Source organism: Falco rusticolus, chromosome 9, assembly GCF_015220075.1.
Source record: "Falco rusticolus isolate bFalRus1 chromosome 9, bFalRus1.pri, whole genome shotgun sequence".
NCBI classification, from domain to species: domain Eukaryota; kingdom Metazoa; phylum Chordata; class Aves; order Falconiformes; family Falconidae; genus Falco; species Falco rusticolus.
This window is the reverse complement of record NC_051195.1, coordinates 38,696,401-38,716,547: the sequence shown is the minus strand read 5'-3', so window position 1 is coordinate 38,716,547 and position 20,147 is coordinate 38,696,401. Positions and strand designations below refer to the sequence as shown.

The 20,147-nt window shown below is 50.0% G+C and overlaps 1 protein-coding gene across 15 annotated transcripts in view; it reads right to left on the bottom strand.

Moving 5' to 3' along the window:
* CAMK2G (calcium/calmodulin dependent protein kinase II gamma) overlaps window positions 1-18,077 on the bottom strand; it is a 121,655-nt gene extending 103,578 nt beyond the window's left edge. For 3 of the 15 annotated variants that reach the window (XM_037401369.1, XM_037401365.1, XM_037401368.1), the window contains exons 1-2: window positions 17,779-18,074; window positions 15,845-15,939 (exon numbers count right to left, since the gene is read on the bottom strand). In XM_037401369.1, the coding sequence (XP_037257266.1) occupies window positions 15,845-15,939; window positions 17,779-17,843 (160 nt within the window). In that variant the 5' untranslated portion in view covers window positions 17,844-18,074. Of the gene's footprint in view, window positions 1-15,844; window positions 15,940-17,778 lie in introns of all 15 variants that reach the window. The other 12 variants (XM_037401363.1, XM_037401367.1, XM_037401372.1 and 9 more) reach the window with 10 other exon arrangements.
* Between the last annotated feature and the right edge of the window lie 2,070 nt (window positions 18,078-20,147).

Here is a 20,147-nt window from a genome sequence, read left to right as displayed (position 1 = left end):
TACCGAGGAAATCTATGTTTACACTGAAATGATGGAAGCTTGGGAGGGAAAAAAACCCACAGCATTTCTGCATGCTCCTAATACTGGCGTTCAGCAGAACACCATTTTTCACTGCACAACACACGCTGGGGGGGGGGGGGGGGCTGTGTCCATGCAACAGCAAGCCTATATTCATTGCTTATTTTTTAGCTGTTCCAACCAGCTGAGAGAGGGAAGGATGCTGGAAATGCTGCCTTGATTTGGTATTTGAGGGACAAGAGTGAGAGAAGTAAACTAAATGGAAAATCTTCTTGAGGGCACAGATGAATGGTTCCGCACCCAAGTGCTGAATGACTCCTCTCCAAAAGAGATAATACCTCTGTCAAAGCACGCTCTTCTGACAAGAAAAAATACCAAGTCTCAGAGGATTAGAATAATTAAAAAAAAAAAAAGGCCAAACCATCTATTTTAAGACCAAGTTCCCCTAGTGATACTAGGTTAACTTTAAATTAAGCAGAGCAAGCTGTAAATACAGAGCAGGCTACCAAGAAATTTCAGTGAGAGAAGACTTAAAATGCACGTGTAACACCTACAGCAGAGTCGCCAAAACACTTCTATACAAAAGGGCAAAACGCACCACATACCAGTAAGTCCATGTAGCAATTAGGAACACGAGGCGTGGGAGAAAGAGACAGCATGGCTGCCTCCAGCTCCTGAAGAGTCCAAAAAATTGATCCTGTGCCTGCAAAGCGCTCAGGTACTTCTAGGTATCGTATAGAAGCCAGACAGCAAGAAGACATTTTAAGAGGAAAAGCTACCACTCACTAAAGCAACTTTAAATGTAAGGATTACTTAAAAACATACACAGATAACTGAAAATGCTACATAGTCAGGAGGAGTGTCTCCCAATTTTTCTGTAACCAGGCTCCCCATCAGGCAGCTGGCAAAGCTCTGCATTGCATGGGCACAGCTCCCAACCCTCTCGAGCCTGCCGCCACCACCCCTGCGCCGCAGCCGCCTGGCTTCCTGGTCCCAACAGCATCAGCCCTGAAATCCAAGGCAATACTCCCCACTATCTCAATCCAAAGCCAGTCAGGGGGCTCTGCTCCCCATGCCCTCTTCCAGGAGCGCGACACAGGCACGCAAGAGCTACCTCCACACCACCAGTCTGGTGCACTAACACAGCGCTCCACGTGCACTTTTCTCAGTCTCAGCTGCAGGAGATCCTGGTTCCCGGAGCTACACCCAAGCAACCACTTCCATGGCTGCTCCAAGAAGCCCATCTGGAAACCAAGTGCCTTCCCATTCCCACTACTTCAATAATTCGTTACTGAAGGGTTCTTCCGAGCTTGGCTTCCTGATCCAAGGGATGAGACAGAAAAGGAAAGAGACCTGCTGTGGTACAGGGAAGGGAACAGACACCTCCAGAGAAAGGGGCAAGTGCTCCCTAAGCCAACACCAGCACCCGCACACTGTGTACCATCAACCCACGGCCTCATTCAGCGGGGCTCTGTGACTTGCCCGTTACATTCATGCTCTGCTAGCTACAGCTGCCATAAAGATCAACTTTTTCAGGTGTTGCAAGCTGCAGATCTGGGGCAGGAGAGGTGTTCAAAAAGAATAAGCACACACCTTCTCCTCTAGTCTAGACCAGGCATTTGGCAGCAGCCCAGTGCAACTTAATACATCCAGTACAAGGAGCAAATTGCCTGTTAGGGACAGCCCCGTGCACCCACAGGCAGTTCTGCAGCACTGACATCGCTACATACAAAAAAGGGTAGAAGCAAACTCCAGTGCAACCAAAGAAAGGATTTCTTCATTTTCTTTTCTTTTTTGATCCCCTCCCCCCCACCCCGGGCCTCTTCAGTTGCAACATAATCTATCTCCCTGGAAGCTCAGTGTGATTTTCATGGGGAGCCACGCTGCACAGTCACTGTGGCTGTCTCCCTAATCACAGGTGATGTAGTGGGAAGGGAGACGTGTCCCCCATGAACACCCTTACAACAGAAAAATCAGGCATGCTAGCAATGAGTTGACAGTCCTTTCTGCATCTCAGTGCCATTTTCATCACCATAACTGGCCACGGGTAGAATATCCCAGGAAGCAAACCCTAAAAATAACTTCTTACAAGTCAGCCAGTCCCCCAGCAAAAGGGGAGGGAACATGCTTATACATGGTTAGCGCAATTTGATTATTACAAGGGACAACGAATGTCCAGGCAAACAGGAGGCAAAGAGGAAACAGGAGGCAAAGCAGGTGGTGAATCATACACCAACCTCTCCTGCATCACCAATGACTGTCAATAGGAGATGCTTGACCAAGTGGAAATAAAGACACCAAAGTAGAAACTCAGAACCAAGTCTGCTGAGAATACTTTTAAATGCAGTGAAGGAAGGAGCCTTGCCTACTAAGCGCCAGAGCGAAAAGGAGCATGCACTCTCCCCAGCTGCAGTCACCTTTAAGGAAGGTCCTGGAGCCCTCTCCAGCTCTGGCTCACGGAGCTCCACATATCCCTGCGATCTCTGTGGGAAGGCATCACGCTTCCCAGCTACTTAACCGGAGAAGGAGAACTTTCTTCACCAGAATATCTTCTGAAGCTTGTGGCTGGGGAACCAGCAAGCAGTCCTGCAAGTGCCCCTGGACACGGCTGATACCCAGGCAGCCTTTCAAAGGGCTTCTGCACACTGGAGAAGCAGAGGGGCTGGGGGAGAGCAGAACAGCAAGCCAGCCATCCCTCAGCCACGTGCTCCCCAGCCAGCCTCCCTGACATGTGCTTCAGGGGCTGCAACCCTTGCAGAGCTCCCCCTCAGACAGCGTCTGCCCCACTTGCAGGAGGGTACCACAGCATGCGGCCCCTCTCCTCCTCCTTGTACCAAGGCACTCAGCAGCAGTCCCCAGCCTGCACAGCTGTGACACTCCAGCCGACTCCACCTGCAGGCTTCCTCCCTGGCACCACAGCATCCATCAAGCATCTCCACCGGTCACTGGCATCACCCCTTTGCACCAGCAAGCAGTCGCTCTGACAGCCCATGCAATGGAGGAGGGCACAGTGATAAACTTGCGACTCAAGAGGCCTCTGTGCACTTCTGAGTCATGTGCAGAAGCTCACAAGCTCCGAATTGTAACAGGACATCCTGTGTGAGAAGGGAGGGTGCAATAAAGACATCCTGACAGTATCAGCCCTAGCAAACACCTGGTTAGGTTCTGTGGAAGAGTGTGAAGGGGAAAAGTGTGACAGGATTTTCCAGTTCCAAGGCTGCTGCCCATTGTGCTTTTCTACAGCTTTTCCAGCTCCTGAGCAGCTGGTGCAGACACAAGCACGGAAAGGAAGGGGCTCCTAACATCAGTGCTGTGCTGCCATCCCTTTCACCTCCTCCTCCTGCAAAAAGTCTTTCTGAACAAGTTTCCCTGTGCTGTGGGGAGGACCCAGCTACAACTGCAGACACCAGGCTCGCTTGTGCTCACTCCCTCTTGATTTACAGAACTTCCCTGCTAACAGCTGCATTGCAGATGAACCCTCTTAAAGTGGACATGCAGTAAGCGAGACAGTAGGGCACAGAGCTGCTATGAAGGCGATGCAGCCATACCAGCAACCTCTACGCCACACAAACAGCGACTGCAACCTGTGCAAGAACTCCAGTGACCCTGTCTTGATTCCGCTATGCAGAGAGGGTCCTGAAGTGCCCAGCTTAACAAAGAGAAATCCCATCAAGTGAGCTCATTTCTGGACACGAGCTCCTTTCTTCTCTCCCCATCAGCTGATCATATCAGGTGCCCGTGGATTTGGATGAACAGCTAAATAAATATCGGACTACAGCTGGTTAGCAGACAAGGTAACAGTGTGGCAGGGAGGAAGGTCTCAGCAGTGCCAAGTCACTGCAATGCAGGATCCAGGAATTCAGAGATGCAGAAGGAAGAATATAAATTCCTCTGGCTCAGTCGAGCTGCATGTTTTCTTGTTCCCAAGCTAGACCCCCCAACCCCTTCAGATAAGATAACTGCATCTGTGAGACCCGCGTTGTTTCCAAGGTGGGGAAGGAGTTTTAGCTGTGTTTTTCAAGTAAGAAAATAATTCAGCAGTTAACATTTTATATTTCATCAGAGAGATGAGCAGGCTGAAAAGCCTAGGAAAGCCAAGAAACTTCTTGCCCATTTGTGAGGCGGTGGGAGGGAACGCTTTTTAAACTTAGCTTCAGGACTACTGGAGAAACCAAGTGTATGCAGCCACAAAAAGTTAACGAGGCATAATGCGCTTCCTTAAAGCTGGGCAACCAGCTCTGCAGCAACATAAACTGCTGGCAGCAGCCAGAGTCACCTGGACTTGTCAGCAATATTTGATAATGGTTATCAAAAAAAGCAAGCTACCTTGTTCCTCTTTTTTCACATCTCTGATGCTGAACTCTGCTGTCTGGAGAAGACAAACAAACATGTTACGAGAGCTCGACTCCCAGTCTGCTGCTGTAGGAGTGCTTGCACACAAAGGACGAGCTGACCAACACTTTACTTCTCTACATCATCCCTTATTAAGTGCAAGAGCAATTCAGACAGGCAGAGAAGGCTGTGGATCACTGCTCTGCACTGATCAGGCAACACTGAAAATTTTAATCTGGGCAACTCCGTAACAAGCAGTAGACTCAACACTGCTAATCTGCAGAGCTGGCAGATTCTAGGCCAGATGACATACAAGTCAAACAAACCTGGGCAGAGCTGGAAGTCACTTTTCAGTCCTGCAGTACAAAAATCAGCAATATTTAAAGTAACGCAAGAATTATGAATCACTACTTTAACTTACACTGAAGAAGCACATCCGTCACGACTGAGCTTTGTCTCTGCACTGGCACCGGTTATAAAATAAAGCTGCGCAACTTCAGCTCTTCTAATCTCTCTGACACAATCCTCCAACACAATCTCAACAGAGGACATTTGATACCCCAAGCTTACATCGAGAGGCCCCGAGGCAGGCAAAATTAAACTTAAGAGCATACCAATTCTTTGGGCAAACAACAGAAATCACTCCTTCTTGGCATCGGCAGGCTATACTCTCTATTAGCCTCCAAGAAAAACCTTCCAGCAGGTCCCTCTGGGTTACAGCGGGCACTAAAGACAACTTCCTTCTTCCACATCTATTTTTTCCTCCGGCCACCCAGGGTGATTTCTTGGCCCATCACCCAAGAAATGTTATATATGCATTGACACAAGGGGGTAGGCAGGCAGAAAAGGAAAAGAAAAGAAAAAAAAAAAAAGAAAAAACCCTAGGTACACATGGACTTTTTCAGAATGGCAGCTGCTCCACTACAGTAGAAATACTAAGTGTGTTTGACAGGCACTGGAGACCAATACAAGAAGAGGTTTAACAAGCTGTTTTCCTTGCAAAAGCTTCCATGGCACCCATGCTATTTGAAATGTGCATCCAGTAAATGTGTCCCAGAGAAAGCACTGGACTATCCCCTCTGAAGTCACATTTTAAGTCAGGTGTATGGCATGAGGTCTCCAGCAGCAAGCACAGCAGCAGGACCAGCACGCACATCTCCAGGGCTGCAGGGAACTTTACACACTGACTACGTTCTGCTGCAGACAAGGAGACCTCTCGCTCAGAAGCAAGACCACCAAATGTAGACCCCTCTGGAACGTACGGCAGATTTGGAACAAAGCAACAGGTTCAGGAAATAATCTCCTTCTAGAGAGGAGTTGGGATAAAACTCACCTTCTTGAGCTACCTTATGTTCAGTCCCACCTGTAAAAGAAGAGGGCTCAGCGGAAGGAAAAACAAAAAAATGGTTTCTAGCTCTTCTCCCTCCTTTTTTCACCTCAGACTTTAGGCTGTGTCACTGCTTTTCCTTTTCTCACTGCTCCTCTGGGACTGAGAAAACCTCCTCCTCCTCCTTCAAAGGAGAGATGTCTTCAACGTCAAGAAATGACATCTCTCTCTTCACGGCTATCACTTACCACAGTCTACACCAACTGACTTAGCTGAGATGACACAGTAACAGCAGAAGATAAAGCACATCCAAATACTGAGTTACTCTACTAGAAAAGCTGCAGCCTACACCAGCTAACTCAGGTCCCTGGAAGCGGAGCAGTGAGGGAAGGAAAAGGAAAGAATCCTTTCCACAAGCTTTCAGGACATGGCTTTGAAGCCTTAACATCCTTGTTTTCACTTATGGCCTGTATTCACAGGGGCTTAAATAAACCCTCTGGGATTTGGGCCAGTGGGAAAAACCTATACCATTAATTTCCATAGATATTTATGTCTCATTCCATAAATAAATATTTTAAGTTGAAGAAGCCCTTATAGAAAGAAACTGGGTTTAATTACCACAATTCTATCTAACCAAGTCTGCAGACAAACATTTAATGCTAGCGTGAGTATTGCTGCTCACAGGTTTGCCAGGCACAACCAGCTAAGTCTTTCCTGAAGCAGCCTGCAAAAAGGTACCTACCATGATAACTTGCATTACTGCAAACAATCAAGCGGTACCACCTTTTGAGCTATGGGGCACTGAGATTTGGGGCACCGAGGGCAGAGACCCCCTGAGCTCCTTGGCTCCCCAGCCAACAGCAGATCACTAATTCTCCTAGGACCAGTCCTCACAACGGTCAACCTCCACGGCGGAGGCTGCAGCACAGGGCACTAGCAGGACTTCTCTCAGACTCTGGTGGAGGGAAAGCTGACCATGCCCAACCTCTCCCACGCTCTACCTGCCCACCACCTGCGCCTTCCCCACAACGCTATCAGCTCTGATACACAGGGACAGCTCGAGCTCTGGGAAGGGAAACCAGCAGGGACAAAAGCAGCACGCAGGGTCAAGACCAGTACTAGCCCTAACAGTGCTGACGTGGGTTTGCATCAGACATTTTTCAATGAAACAGCCTTGCTTTACTGAAACACCACTGCAGGCTGGTTAGCTTCATGCTGGATAGCGTGAAACCTGCAGGCAACACTGGAACTTGATTATTTGCACCAGCTCTGGTAAGGGAAAGCTCTAAGCACAAGACGGGGAGCTAGAGTTATTTGTGGGTATAGGGAAGAGAAAAAAAGGCTGAAAAAAAAAGAAGAGACCATCTTTTCCACTTCTTACATTTCATCTGCCAAAACAATGCAAATCATGGTAATTTACCTCGCGAAAGCAGGGCGCATTCACTCCCTCTTCAAAGAGGGAATCTGTCAGAGCAGTGCTGCTCAGAGTTCAGACTAGAGGAGGAATGCCAGTCTGCATTCCACCCCACCACCCCAGTGGCTATAGGAGAGCAAGCCTGGTATTTCTCACTAGGATGCTGTCCTTCGTTAATACATCATCACCCGCCCTCCTCCCCTCCCTTCCCTCCTATGAGAAAGTTTAATCCTTTGGCTCACACGCATCTGGTAAATTTTTCAGTCCCTGTTTGCCACTGTCATCATGGCAACAGCCCCCAGAGATACCGCAGCAGCTCTGCCACAGCAGGCAGGCTGGCTCCCTGCCTTCGCTGCCACGCAGCCTTCGGCTCAGTGTGCCTACAAAGAACGATGCCCACTCCCAGGCTCACCTTCACAGGCACCTTTCTTACTTAGAGATATGTTTGCATGGGTTTGAGTTTGGGGTTTTGTGGGTTTTTTTCAAATTAACTGTGTCTTCATTCCCACAATGCCTACTCTTTTCCCTGAGACAGCTCTCGGCTCAATTTTTGGGACTCCAATCACACAAACAGTAACACTGCAAAGAGAGATGCTCCCTTTGCTGCCCCAGAGAAAAAGGGTCTTGTGTTTAACAGCCAAATCACCTGCACCTTCTAGCAAAGAGAAAATATTAGCTAGCACCCTTCTCAGAAGCAGGACACTAACCTGGAGTCGTCCCAGTGCCGCTGTGAGCAGACTCCAGCTATAGGAAAGGCAAGAGAGCCCAGGGCTGCGGGTGCCTGGACGACAGCTAACTCAAGATGTGAACTTTGGATTGAAGCAGTAGGACAGCAGGTCACCACTTTGGAGAGAGATGCAACTCATGCTCTCAGGAACATAACACGAAAGTGCTGAGAGTACAGGATCACATCTATACGCGCGCACACACACATTCTCTGAAAGGTCATCACATTTACTCTACTCACATCTCAGAGACAGGGAATTCTCCTTCTGACTGCCAGGAGCAGAGCAAGACAGATCCCAACACCAGGAATAAAGCCACAGTTATCTCCTCCTTTCCTGACCCCACCATAAAAAGGCAAGATACAACATTAACCAGCTCTCCTTACATCTCTGAATTATTCTCAGTCATCGGTAATTAGCTGCTTGCACCAACCACCATCCTCCCCAGTCTGCTCATCTAACAGGTGGGAGCAACAGGAATCCTGCAATATTCTCTGGGAGGAAAGCAGGAGGGTAAAGCAGCATTACTAAAGGGATATTTTCAATCAAAGCATTATAGATTAATACAATTACTGATTAAAGTAACCAATCCACAAGAGACAAATGAACATTCAAAACAAATTCAAAATTAAAACAGAAAACAAGGGAGCTGGAGAGTAACAAGTAGAAAAGGCTATGAGGAATTAAAACCTAACTATAGACTGTTTCCCCAGAAAGCTAAAACCATGCTCCACTGATCTCTGGCTACCCTCAGTATTCAAAAATCTTACTTCTAAGGTACTGCCAGCACACTTCTTCAGAAATATTCTGCCACTGTTCTCCACAAATCATGCAGCCAGTAATACCAGAATGCTTGGGGAGTTGTAAGAAAAACAGAGTGATCTTTCAATAGACAGTAAATTTAAGAAGGTACAAAAAGGAACCTGAGGTCAGCCTAACTCACAGGACCCCACAATTTGAAGCATTAAACTTACTGTCATAAGGGCCAACAGGAACTACAGTTGTTTAAGTTACAGCTTGATATTTCCTCCAACCACTAAAAAAAAGTAATAATCTTGTGAGGACCTCAAAATTTTAAATATGCATTTGCCCTTCAGAAGCCGATGCACCTCTGCTTTCCCCAAGCTGACTACACCAAGCACTGACATCACATCTGTTGCAGGCAAACACACAAGGTGAGATACTCCACATTTCATTTTACAACACTGAAGGTTTCTTTCCTGTGCTGGTGATCCTGGTGGCGGCTGATATTGCCCCCTTCTCCTGGCCAAGCCAACAGCAATAGCTCACTCTATAGTCAAACAGTGGCAAATAAACATTTTTTTGGTAAAGTCTATTACCTCGGTGAAAAATTATTATTATAATTGGTATCTTGAAAATCAGGAGGTTTCAAGTACAGAGGAAAGAAAAAGAAACACCTGAAACATCAAAAGAGGCGACAGGCCAGAATTAATGAAAAGGGGGGCGATGCCCTGGTTGTCAGGGTTGTGAGGCAGATAGATGGTGTTCATAGGTGCCACAGTGAAGAGATACTTCTTTATATTAGCGCACTTCCCTTTTAAAAAATTGTCTTCACCCAATTTGCAGAGACAGAAAAACTAAAATACTTCCAGGGCATAGAAGGGATCAAAAAGATTTTCATAGCCCTCTCTTAAAACTTTAGTGGTGCTAAGCCACTGGCTGGGGGCGGGGGGGAGAAGCGCTCTTCAGAAATTAATTTCTTTATGATCCCCAGATGAGTCCTCCTCTGGCAGTGATGGCTTTGGTACTGTCCAGAGAAGGATTACATTTGGAGGCAGTGAAATTTCTACGCTAAACCCCAAAACCAACAAAACCCCCCATAGCTTTTGCACTGGATCTTTCTACAAGAAATCCAAGTAGCTCGCCCTGCCCCAAATACCTACAGTGAGCTCGACATCCCGCTCTCACTGCAGGGACACCTGGAAATATTTCAATCGTGGCTCGTGATCAGAGTAAATGATCTAGAGCCAAGGGCTTCAGGACACGTGCGGGACTTATCTAAGCCACTCTCTGCCGTACACAAATCCAGTTTATATTGGGAAAAACAAGAAACCTGACTCTCTCGCCAAGCCCCTTTCTCCACCTCACGTGGAGCATAGGAATCCTGCCCAATCTGGTGGCCCACTGCCCCCCCATCCTCATTGTTTAATTGCTGAAATTTAATACTCAATGTGACCACTGAGAAGACAGACACGAGCTGAATCTCTGTATGCTCTGTTCCAGCTCCTTTATAAAATATACAGCGTAAACTGAGAGGCAGCCTGGGGTAACCCCAACCACCACTGACATCCACAGCGGGAGGAAGCCAGCTTCTGGCCATCGCGAGCGACAGCAAAAGCAAGGCTCCCACGGCTCGCACCCCGCCAATCTCTGCTGGCTCTCACGCCAGGGCGCTCTCCTGCCGTATCCATGTGCTGTGGCAGGCGAAAAAACCAGGCTGACCCTCGGCGGCCCCCCCTCCCCAGGCTCCCAAGGTCAGGGTCTCTCCTCTCACACACACCCCTCCTACCCTCCAAACACCTCTTCCAGTGTAATTTCTTTCCCCTGGTGACATACGCCGCTCGAGCCCCTCTTCCCCAAGCAGGGGGCTGCAGGCGGGAGGTGGGGAGGAAGAGGAGGGGGAGGCAGGCTGCTGGCGGGAGGCAGAGGGCTGCAGTTTCTGACATCAGCAGAGCAGCCCCCCCGCCGCCCCCCGCTGCACGCATGTGTGCTGCGGTGCAGAGCGGAGAGTTCGGCCGCTCGCTACCCATGCGCCCACCGCTACCCATGCGCCCACCGCCCGGCCCATTCCTCGCCTGCAGCCCCCAGCCCCTCACGGTGCCTGCCAGGCAGCCCCCAGCCACACGCACCACTCGGGGGCCGGGGGGGCAGCACTCTCTGCTCCCTGCATCCCTCCAACCCCTCCACGTGCGCAAAGACCTCCAAAAAATCCCCAGCCGCCGCTGCAGATGATCTCCCACAGACGCTCCCTAATCACGGCATCTCCCAGACTCCGGGCAGGCAGCAGAGGGGAGGGGGAGGAGCAGTGCGGGTGCGGGGAAGCTCCTGACACTCAGCCCAAGGCCCACCCTGCGGGAAGGGCAGCTCCTCTCCCGCACCAAATGACCAGACCTGATCTGGCTGCTCAGCAAGTACAGCTGAGCAGACAGGGTTTGATTTGCCGTCCTCTCCGATAAAGGGCGTTTGTCCCCAGCTGACAACCACAGGCACGCAGCGAGGACACCTATTACAGGACATTTCTACACGGGTTCAGATTTGCGCTTCAGCCATCTGTGACGGGTGTGCTGGGCTCCCTCGCTCTGGCAGGGATCTGCCGGGCTGCAGTGCACCACCGCTGCACGCATCCAATTCAAGCGGGTGTGCTGGAGCCCACAGGGGACTTCAAACCTGGCAGCCACAAGACAGTCCTAACTCAAACACCGGCGAAGAACATTTACAGAGCAGATCAAGATAGAGGTTAAGGACTGACGTTGCTCAACTTCCACTGCCGCATTCAAGCTCAATGTTTCAGTGGCCAGGGAAACTAGTATTGACACGTTCAACAAAACATAGTGTAAAGCCCCAATCAGTGACCACTGTGGAACTGAAAGCCAGAACAAGAGCGAGATGTATGAAAAAAAAGCTGAGTTGGAAGTGCAGAGAGAAAGCTTTTATCCTGTCAGGGTTTGATACACAGAAGTAATTCCCTGCTCCTCCCACAATCCACATAATCTCCTACTGGAATAACAACAAAATAACTCTGTAAACTGCAATTTTTTTTCTGATTCACAGATTTGGAAAGATGGAGAGCAAGAATCCACCTCTGTTCCACAGGCAAAAGCAAAGACACAGTAAGGAGAAAGCAGTGAAGCTGTCTAACTTCCAAGACAGCTGCTTTTCACTTTTTTAATCCAGAGATGTCACTTACAAGAGTTGAAAGACACAGATTTTCAGCAGCAAACGAAATTTAACAATAGATGTAATGCACAGAGATTTCTCCTACCCCACACGTAAAAAAAAAAAAAAAAAAAAAAGGCCCCAAAATCCTACACATGGTGATAGGATCACTATACACTATTGATATAAACATCCTAAAAATTACCACAGGACAGAGCTCTGCCTACCCCTTTCCAGCGCAGGACTTTCTCAAAAGCATGTGCTGGAGAGTCAAGTCCTGCATATTTCCTTATTGCTACTAAAGCTACTGCTTCTCTCTTGATCCTTTTGATCGCTGCAAGCAATTTTACTTTATTTGAACTTTGCTGCCCAAGAACCGAAGCACTACTTGCTATGAATTTTCATGTTTAGGAAGTATTCTGGTGACACCCACAAGACAACTTCCAAAAAACTACAGTTATTACTTCCCTCTACCCGTAGCTCTGGTAAAAGCCCATGCGTTCAATCCCATAGGAATTTCACATGACTGAAGCATTGTATTTCCCCCATGTGTAATACCCGCTGCTCTTATATGTTAGCTGAACGCTGACTACGGTGAAGTCTGTTTCCCCTCTCTTTCCACAAGCATTTGGCCCCTATTTAACGTTAAAGGTCCTAGCATACTCTTTGTTGGGCAGTCTTAAGCACCAAAAAATGATGAATAACAGCAAATACTTTATTAAAGCAGAAATATAAATTTTAATCTAGACCAGCTCTTACTGACAGGATTTATTAAAACAGAGAGAGAACAGGCATCCAAAAAATCAAAGACAACAGGGAAACAGAGACTCTCCTCTCGACATCTGACTTTGTATTTCACGAAGTGTGAAGCTTTACTAGACTGAAGCTGTTCAGACTGCCCTTCACAAAGACCAGCACCACATTCATCCTCCTTGCTTTCACAGAGAAGCCCTGTAACAGCACCACACCTCTTCAACTCTTTACTGCTTTAAGAAAACAGTTTGATAAACATGTCAAGTAATATATAACCATTTAAATGCACACAATTCACCCTGAAGTGTTCCTCTTCCTCCTTCTCTGCTACCTACGGCAAGCTATTCAGCACTTCCCAGACAGCTATCTAGTAGTTCGTCATCAACAGTCTTGAAAAATACAGGTAACAAGAAGTACTGCAGGAGGAGAGCAAGGTTTTGTTACCACTCCCCTGTACATTACCAGAGGAAGCACTATACAGCAGGCAGAACTTCAGCAAAGTAGTGATGGGCAAGACTTATTTCTCAGCAGCAGCCAGACACTGACTCTTGCGGAAGCCATCACTACATCAAGCATCTACGCAAGTTCAAATTCTGCAAATTTCAAATGTAGCTACACTTGAGTTGGAGAGGCGCAGGGTGTCCCCACATGAGGGAATATTCTGGCGCTGTGACCAAGCCCAGAAGAAAGTCAACAACATGGGAGGCAGGTCAGGATTGGGGGGGTTAACCTGCACAACAGGCAGGCATGCAGTTGGGCGTGCAGGACAGCCCCCTGCCTATGTACTGCTGGACAGAGACGTGCCCGTGTCCCCCCCGGGAGAAGGAAGCATCAGGCAACATATATCCAGGATACTGCAGAATTAACACTGTGATTCTCCTCCTGTGGGAGACAGCTTTCTAAAATGCATTTTCGTGAGACTTTCATTTTCAGGTTGCTGAATTGAATCTCCCTAATCATTGATTTACAGCTGCAATGTCTAAATAGCACACATTTTTCCCTCAGTGCTTTAAAGACCTATTCCGAGGTGAATTCACTATGTTCCTATGAAAATATTCAGTCCCATTTTGCACTAACCACTTGAGCCATCAGCAAACACAGCTGGAATAACTGAGGAACCTATGTATTCAGCTGAAGTCACCATCCACTTCTCACTGTAAACGCAGATTCTTTAGTCCTCAGATAAGACTTCAACAAAACCTGATCAGTCCCTTGGTTTTTACACTCTTCTGTACTAGCAGAAACATCTATGTCCTTCCTTGGCTTTCCCCACACTCGCACTCCACCTAACCTACTTTACCTACCTTTGTAAGTAAATCATTGCCAGCTGCCTCAAGTTATGTAGCTGACGATCAAGCTAGTATCCTCAACGTATTTTATTTATAGGAAGATATGAAATCTAGAAACTAAGTAGTAGATCAAAACATGGCCTGTATTCACCCATACTTACCTGTCCTCCTTGCTGGGTCATAAAACTGTCAACACCTTGACATGAAAAGCAATTAGAACCTATATATTTTTCCCTCTGTAACTGACTAGGTGCCCAAAGACTTAAAAACTGACTTAATCAGTTCTTCTGGTACTTTTGGACTTCTGCTAGTACATTTCTGAATTCTGTTTAAGCTATATTCATTCTGCAGTATTCCCCATTTTTCTTATTTCCAGACTTAATTTCAATGCCACTTCCTTTGTAAGGAAACGGTTTCTCATTTGCAATGGGTTTATCAAGCTACCCTCTCCCTTCTCTAAGCAGGTTTGTGTCCACCAGCATCTGAGAAGATGGCTCTCCTGAACTGTAGTCTTTGCTACAGGATGGATGGGGAACTCTGCGGAGCAAACACGGCATTAACAGCTACCAGCAAAGCAAAGCCACCCTTCAAACCTCTCCCATATTAAGTTGAACTAATTTTGAACTCAAGAGATTGGATATCCTACCTACATCAGCGGGCACTGTCACCTGACCATGGAGAGGACACCAATTCCCACAGGATCTGCAGCCACCTCCTGAACAATCTGGGGCTCCACTGGCTGGTCCCCAACATGACCTCACTCAGGCTAGATATCAAAACAACACATTATCACACATGCTTAATTCCACAAGTCAAACCCACCCCCCCCTCCCAAAAAAAACCCCCACAACTGACCACAACTTTTACAGCACAGCACACACTACTTCTCCATGCATTTTTCACCATTCTTTAAGCAGTCTTCTGCTCTTATCATCACATTTTGTATTCCAGCAAAAAGGCAAATACATATTCTATTTTTCTCTTTTATAGGGATTAGGCAAAATGTTCTTCACTTCTAAACCATTTATCAGTATCATTTGCCTCCTACTCCTGCTTTTTTTTTTTTTTTCCCATTTCTGTCAACCCCCCTACTAAGCCATCTATTCAACTAGCAAGTTAGTCGAGGGCCTAATAAATTAATTTTTGCCAAATCTGAAAGCCTTCTAAGCATTAGATCTTGTTGTGTTCACCTTTCCTACAAAGAGTTGCCTCTGGCACCTCAACTTGCTGCACACTCTGCTTTCAGCATCTTTTACTGCAGAGTTCAGTTTCTCTCACTCTCCCCCGTATCCACCCTGCCCAGGAAGCAACTTTAATCCCTGTAAGGGATTCCCTACACAGCAGAAGATAAACATTCCCTGCATACTGCAAGGTACACTACCCTTTGTGCATACATACGTCCCTGGAAAAGAGAAGACCAAGAGCTTGGGGGAAGAAGAGTTAAGATTTTTTTTTTCTTTTCAGAACACTACAGTCTGGTTTCAGGTTTTGGAAGTCTCCAGGACTAACAAAAGCAAAAAAAATAATACTTGTTCTAATTTGTTGAAGTCAAATTTGCAAGATTTCTTCATCCAACCTACTTCTGCCTTACAAGACAAATCCGTTAGTTTCCAAACACACCACGTTTAACTGCAGCATGAAAGGAGCAAGGCATACAGCGTCTACCCTTCAAAAAAAAAAAAAAAACCCAAACCCAAAACATCTGTTCTGGTAAGACAGATCTCCTAGGTAGGAAACACATTCAGCAAAATCAGTCTGCAACATTTCTCTTTATTATGAGTGATCGGTACACACACACGTAAATAAACCTTCTATAAACATACCTCTAGCTCAGCTTGCAGAAGAAAGATCTCAAAGAGAAAAAAGACAACATCACTTCACAGAGCATCCGTTGCCAGATACAGGAATCTTTCTATCATCCTACACTACCTCCTTTCAATCTCCTCTTTGCCACACACCTCAATTATTTTGTAACGCTGAAATAACGACTGAGACAAGCAACTTCAGAACGCTTAGACTTATTAAAACTTCAACGTCAGTGAAGTATTTTCTGTTAATAAAAGGAAGAAAGGTACGTCGAGACACTAACCTCTGGCTGACAGTTTTTTGGTGTTGATGATTTTTGCAGCATATTCCTGTGATGAACTTTTCTTTACACATCTGCGGACCACAGAGAAGGCTCCCCTAGAAGAAAATTAAAGAGGGTAGGAGCTATGAAACTGAAGACGTGAGTACAGTAGCAGCAATTTCTACCCCCAGAGCTAACCAGATTAAGGACAGGACAGAAGACATACAGAGGAGGGAAACCACACACGAGACTCTGATGAACAGCACATCTGTCTGATCAACAAAGAGAACCTAGCCTAGATGGTACTTGAGCCCCCCTGAAGACCCCTCAAGCCCCCTCACAGACAGCACGGTAAGAACAGCACACTGTGCAGGGACAGAGGGACCAGACGGACACAGAAACACGACATGAAGGGCTTGATGAACAGGAAACAAGCAGCCCAGAACGATGCTGCAAACAGTAGCCGGTAAGTCCGTCTCCCAAAGACAGTATCCCCAGCAGTTACATCACACAACCAGGACTCATTTCTCCCACGTTCAAGTGCCAGCTCGGTCACAAAATCGCTGCAACACTTTGCAGAAGTTACTAGTTCTCTTACATCTCTCTACCTACCTGCAAAATGGGGATAAGTGTGCACCTATTAAGGAAGTAGGTAGGAAACTACAAGGCTTTGAGCATTTTCTCAGGCTGGAGCTATTAATATAATTACAACTATTCCAAAAAGCCACTTGGAGAAGACATCAGAGAGAGGGGGAAGAAGGATTTCTGTGAGGAAAGATGATGATACAACGGAGACCAAGGTGAAAAGACAGGGACTCAACATCTCTAGGACTACACAGATGAGTGCTTGAAAGCAGTCGCTCTTTTTTTTAAAAAAAAAAAAGAAAAAGAAAAACACCACCAAAAACACAACCCAAACCAACAAAACAGGGTGGGAAAAGAGTAACAACTGGCTTGACAGGAGAGATCTGAAAAGGGGAAAAGGGCAAATAAGAGAAAACTGGCAGAAAATTCCAAGTCCTTCAGACCAGGAACATGAACCCATGTCTATGGACAAATGTACATATTAAAAGTGTAAGAAAGGGGAAGAGGAGCTGCACAAGGGCCCCACAAGACAGTTAGCCCTACAGAGCCTAAAATAGCCTGAATCCTCCTGATACTGCGGAGTCCTGCCTTTTTCTCCCCTTCCTCAACCTCTACATACAAACCAATAAGCAGCAAGGTGAGCACCAGCACCGGGGCCCGGGCCCGGTGACACACAGCTGCAGCATCGTGGGGAGGGACGGGGACACGGGGCTGGAGAAGAGGGATGCAGCAGAGCCCAGCGCTTGGTGCAGGGAGGGAGGGGGAGAGCAGCAGCAGCAGCACCCAGGAAAGCACTGTACCCACCATCCCACCCCGGCCACTGCCACGCTGCTTTCCTGTCCCAAGGGGTGCCCCTGCAGAGCCCTGGTCCTAGGGTGCAGCAGCAGGTCTGCCAATGCAGAGACAAGTGCGGAGCGGCAGGGAAGGAGGGAGGGCAGGAGAAGCGCGGTGCAACAGCAGCCCGTCCCTTCGCAGGGACGAGGAAGCGGGGCGCGGAGCATCGCAGAGCGGCGGGCACCGTGCCGCGTCCCGGCCGGGGGAGCGTGCGGCGGAGAGGCGGCGCGGCAGGGGCCGGCGGCAGCCGCGTCCCGAGACGGGCAGAGGGGACCTGCCGGGCGGCAGGAGCGGCGAGCAGCCCGCGGGGACACGCCGTCCGGCGGCAGGGATGAGCCGGGGCCGCAGGAGCACCTTTCCCTCCAGCGGCGATGCCGCCGGGGCGGACGGGGGGTTGCAGAACCGGATTACAGCCGCCGCGGCTAATCCTCCCTCCGGCTCCCGGCTGAGCCGGGCGGCCGGCGCGGGAGGCTCCGGGCAGCGCCGGCGGGTCCCGGGGCCGGGGCGGGCGGCGGGGCGCGGCGCGGGCTCCGTACTTGCCAAGCTCCTCGTAGAGCTGGTACTCGTCGGTGAAGCGGGTGCACGTTGCCGTGGTGGCCATGTTCGGGCTGCGGGAGGCTCAGCGCCGCTGGGGCATGGGGCAGGGCGGCCGGGACGAGCCGTGCCGCGCCGTGCCGTGCCGGGCGGGCGCGCTGCCGGGGCGGGCTCCCTCCTGGCTCGGTAGGGCGGCGCGGGCTCCCCCCGCGCCCGGCTCGGCGCTCCCCGCTCCGCCGTGCACAGTCACCGCTCGCCGGGGAGGGGAAGGAGGCTGAGCCTGGCCAGCACCGCGAGAACTGGCTCGGAGACACCCCGCGCCGGCCCCCTCCCTCCGCCGGCCCCGGCCCGCCGCGGGGTGTGGCCGCCGGGGGCGCTCCCGGGGCTCCCGCAGCGCCGCCGCCCGCCCGGGGGGCTGCAGCCGGGGCGCGGCCGCCGGAGCGGCCACTGCAGTCGGTTACCCCCGCCCGCGGAGGGAGGGCGGGAGCGAGGGTCGGGGGCGGGCGGCTGCGGTTGCGGCCCCCGCTCCGCTCCGCAGGCGGCGGGGTCCGGCCGGAGCCCCCGATCGCCGCACCGCCGGGTGTGCCTCTAGTTGCCCGCCGCGGGGAGCGCTGCGGCGGCCGGGGCGGGCAGAGCCGCGGCCGGGTGAACTTCCTGCGTGCGACGGGAGGGCAGGGCAGGGCAGGCGGGGGGGCGCCGCTCGGACCCCGGCGCCCGTCGGCGGGGCTAGTGGCGGGCGACCGGCCCCCCCTGCCGCCCCCTGCGTGCTCCCCGGAGGAGGAGGCGGAGGCAGGTCACGGCCGCCGCCGCCCGCAGTCAGGCCGGGGCCCGGCGCTGCGTTCACCCTCCCGGGGCAGCGGGGCGCGGACCCCCAGCCCCCTGCTCCCGCCCGAGCCGTGATGCGGGTGGGGGTCCCCGAGGACGGCCCCGCCTGGCGCCGGGCAGAGCGGTAGGGCGCGGAGCCCTGGCCAAGTGCGAAGGGCCGGGCGGCGGGACGCGGGCGTGGGGCGGGCAGGGCAGGGCAGGAGCCACCCGGAGCCACCAGCCTCCCGGCGGCGGGCGGCAGCGCCTCGGCCTCTGCTGCCTGCGGCGCGGGCTCTGCGGCACCGGCCGGGGCCTTTTCCCCTTACTTAAGTGAGTCTCTCCCCGTCTGAACAATGGCCAAATCTGCTTAATACACGGATTTATATAGGACAGTCACTGACCCAGCCAGAGCGCGAAGGACTGCGCCGGCCTCGCCGCGACTGGCAGCACGAGCTGCGTTACGAACGCGCTGACGGATGAGTGTACCGTAAGCCAGGGATCTGAAAATGAACAAGTACTTTAGACACCGTGCATCCCTGCTCTGTGACTGAACTACCAAAGCACCGTGTTATTTTAAATCACGTGAAAAGCAGTGGCAGCAGCCACCAGCATGTCTCTCCACACGCTCCCTGTCTCCAGGTTAAATGCAGCCAGCCCAGTGCTGCAAAGTCTACACCGAAGTGATGCAGTGGGCAAAAAATTCACCCAGCCTATGCAGAAAGTAGATAGCAAAAGTAGGACAACCTAACAGTAGCATTACAACAAAGCAGTACTTCTAGAAGGTGATTATGAAACAGCATTCTGCGCCTTACACCATGCCAGCATTTAAACCTGGAAACCTGCTGACCCAGCAGAATGATTCAGAGAACCACCAAAAGATCTATCCAACAGGTGCCAATCAGTGAATCTGCCCCCTGCCGAGCTAAAATTGCCCACCAGCCTCATTTGGTGACCCACCCAAAGAGTTGCAGATGAGGAGGACAGTGATGTGACAACCCATAGTCCTTACCAGGGGAATTGACTGATAACACGAAACTCCAGTGGGATATCCTAGATGTGGTGGTGAGCAATGCTGCTGCCACACAGGCACTGCACTTCCACCATCCAAAGTGATGTTAGGTGTTCTTTGTGCAGGAAAGGTGAGCTGTTAAGTTTGTGCTGTGGTTGCACTATCAAGATAGATGCAACCCAGTCCGCTATGTTAAAAAACCTGGAGCGACTGGAACAGGACTCTGATGTTTAAGACTGGATTTTAGCTTGCTGTGCTGAATGAGCAGCCAGAGGGAGAGAAACTAACTGTGCATTTGTCCTGTGTTCCTACAAACCAAGGAAAGATGATGAAGATGGAAAGGGGTGCGAGCCACAACAAAGAAATAGAGCCACGGGAGAGGTTTACCTAAAGCTATGTGCTAAACTGAGTGAGATTCTGCAGTTGAAAACTGTTTTAACTGGACTCAGAGTGTTCTGTGCCTTGCGCCAAGCACCCCATCGTATTTCACAAGCCCCGGTTGCAGTGGTCTCATAAAAAGACATGATGAACATAAAAAGAGGGAGACAGAAGAGGAAG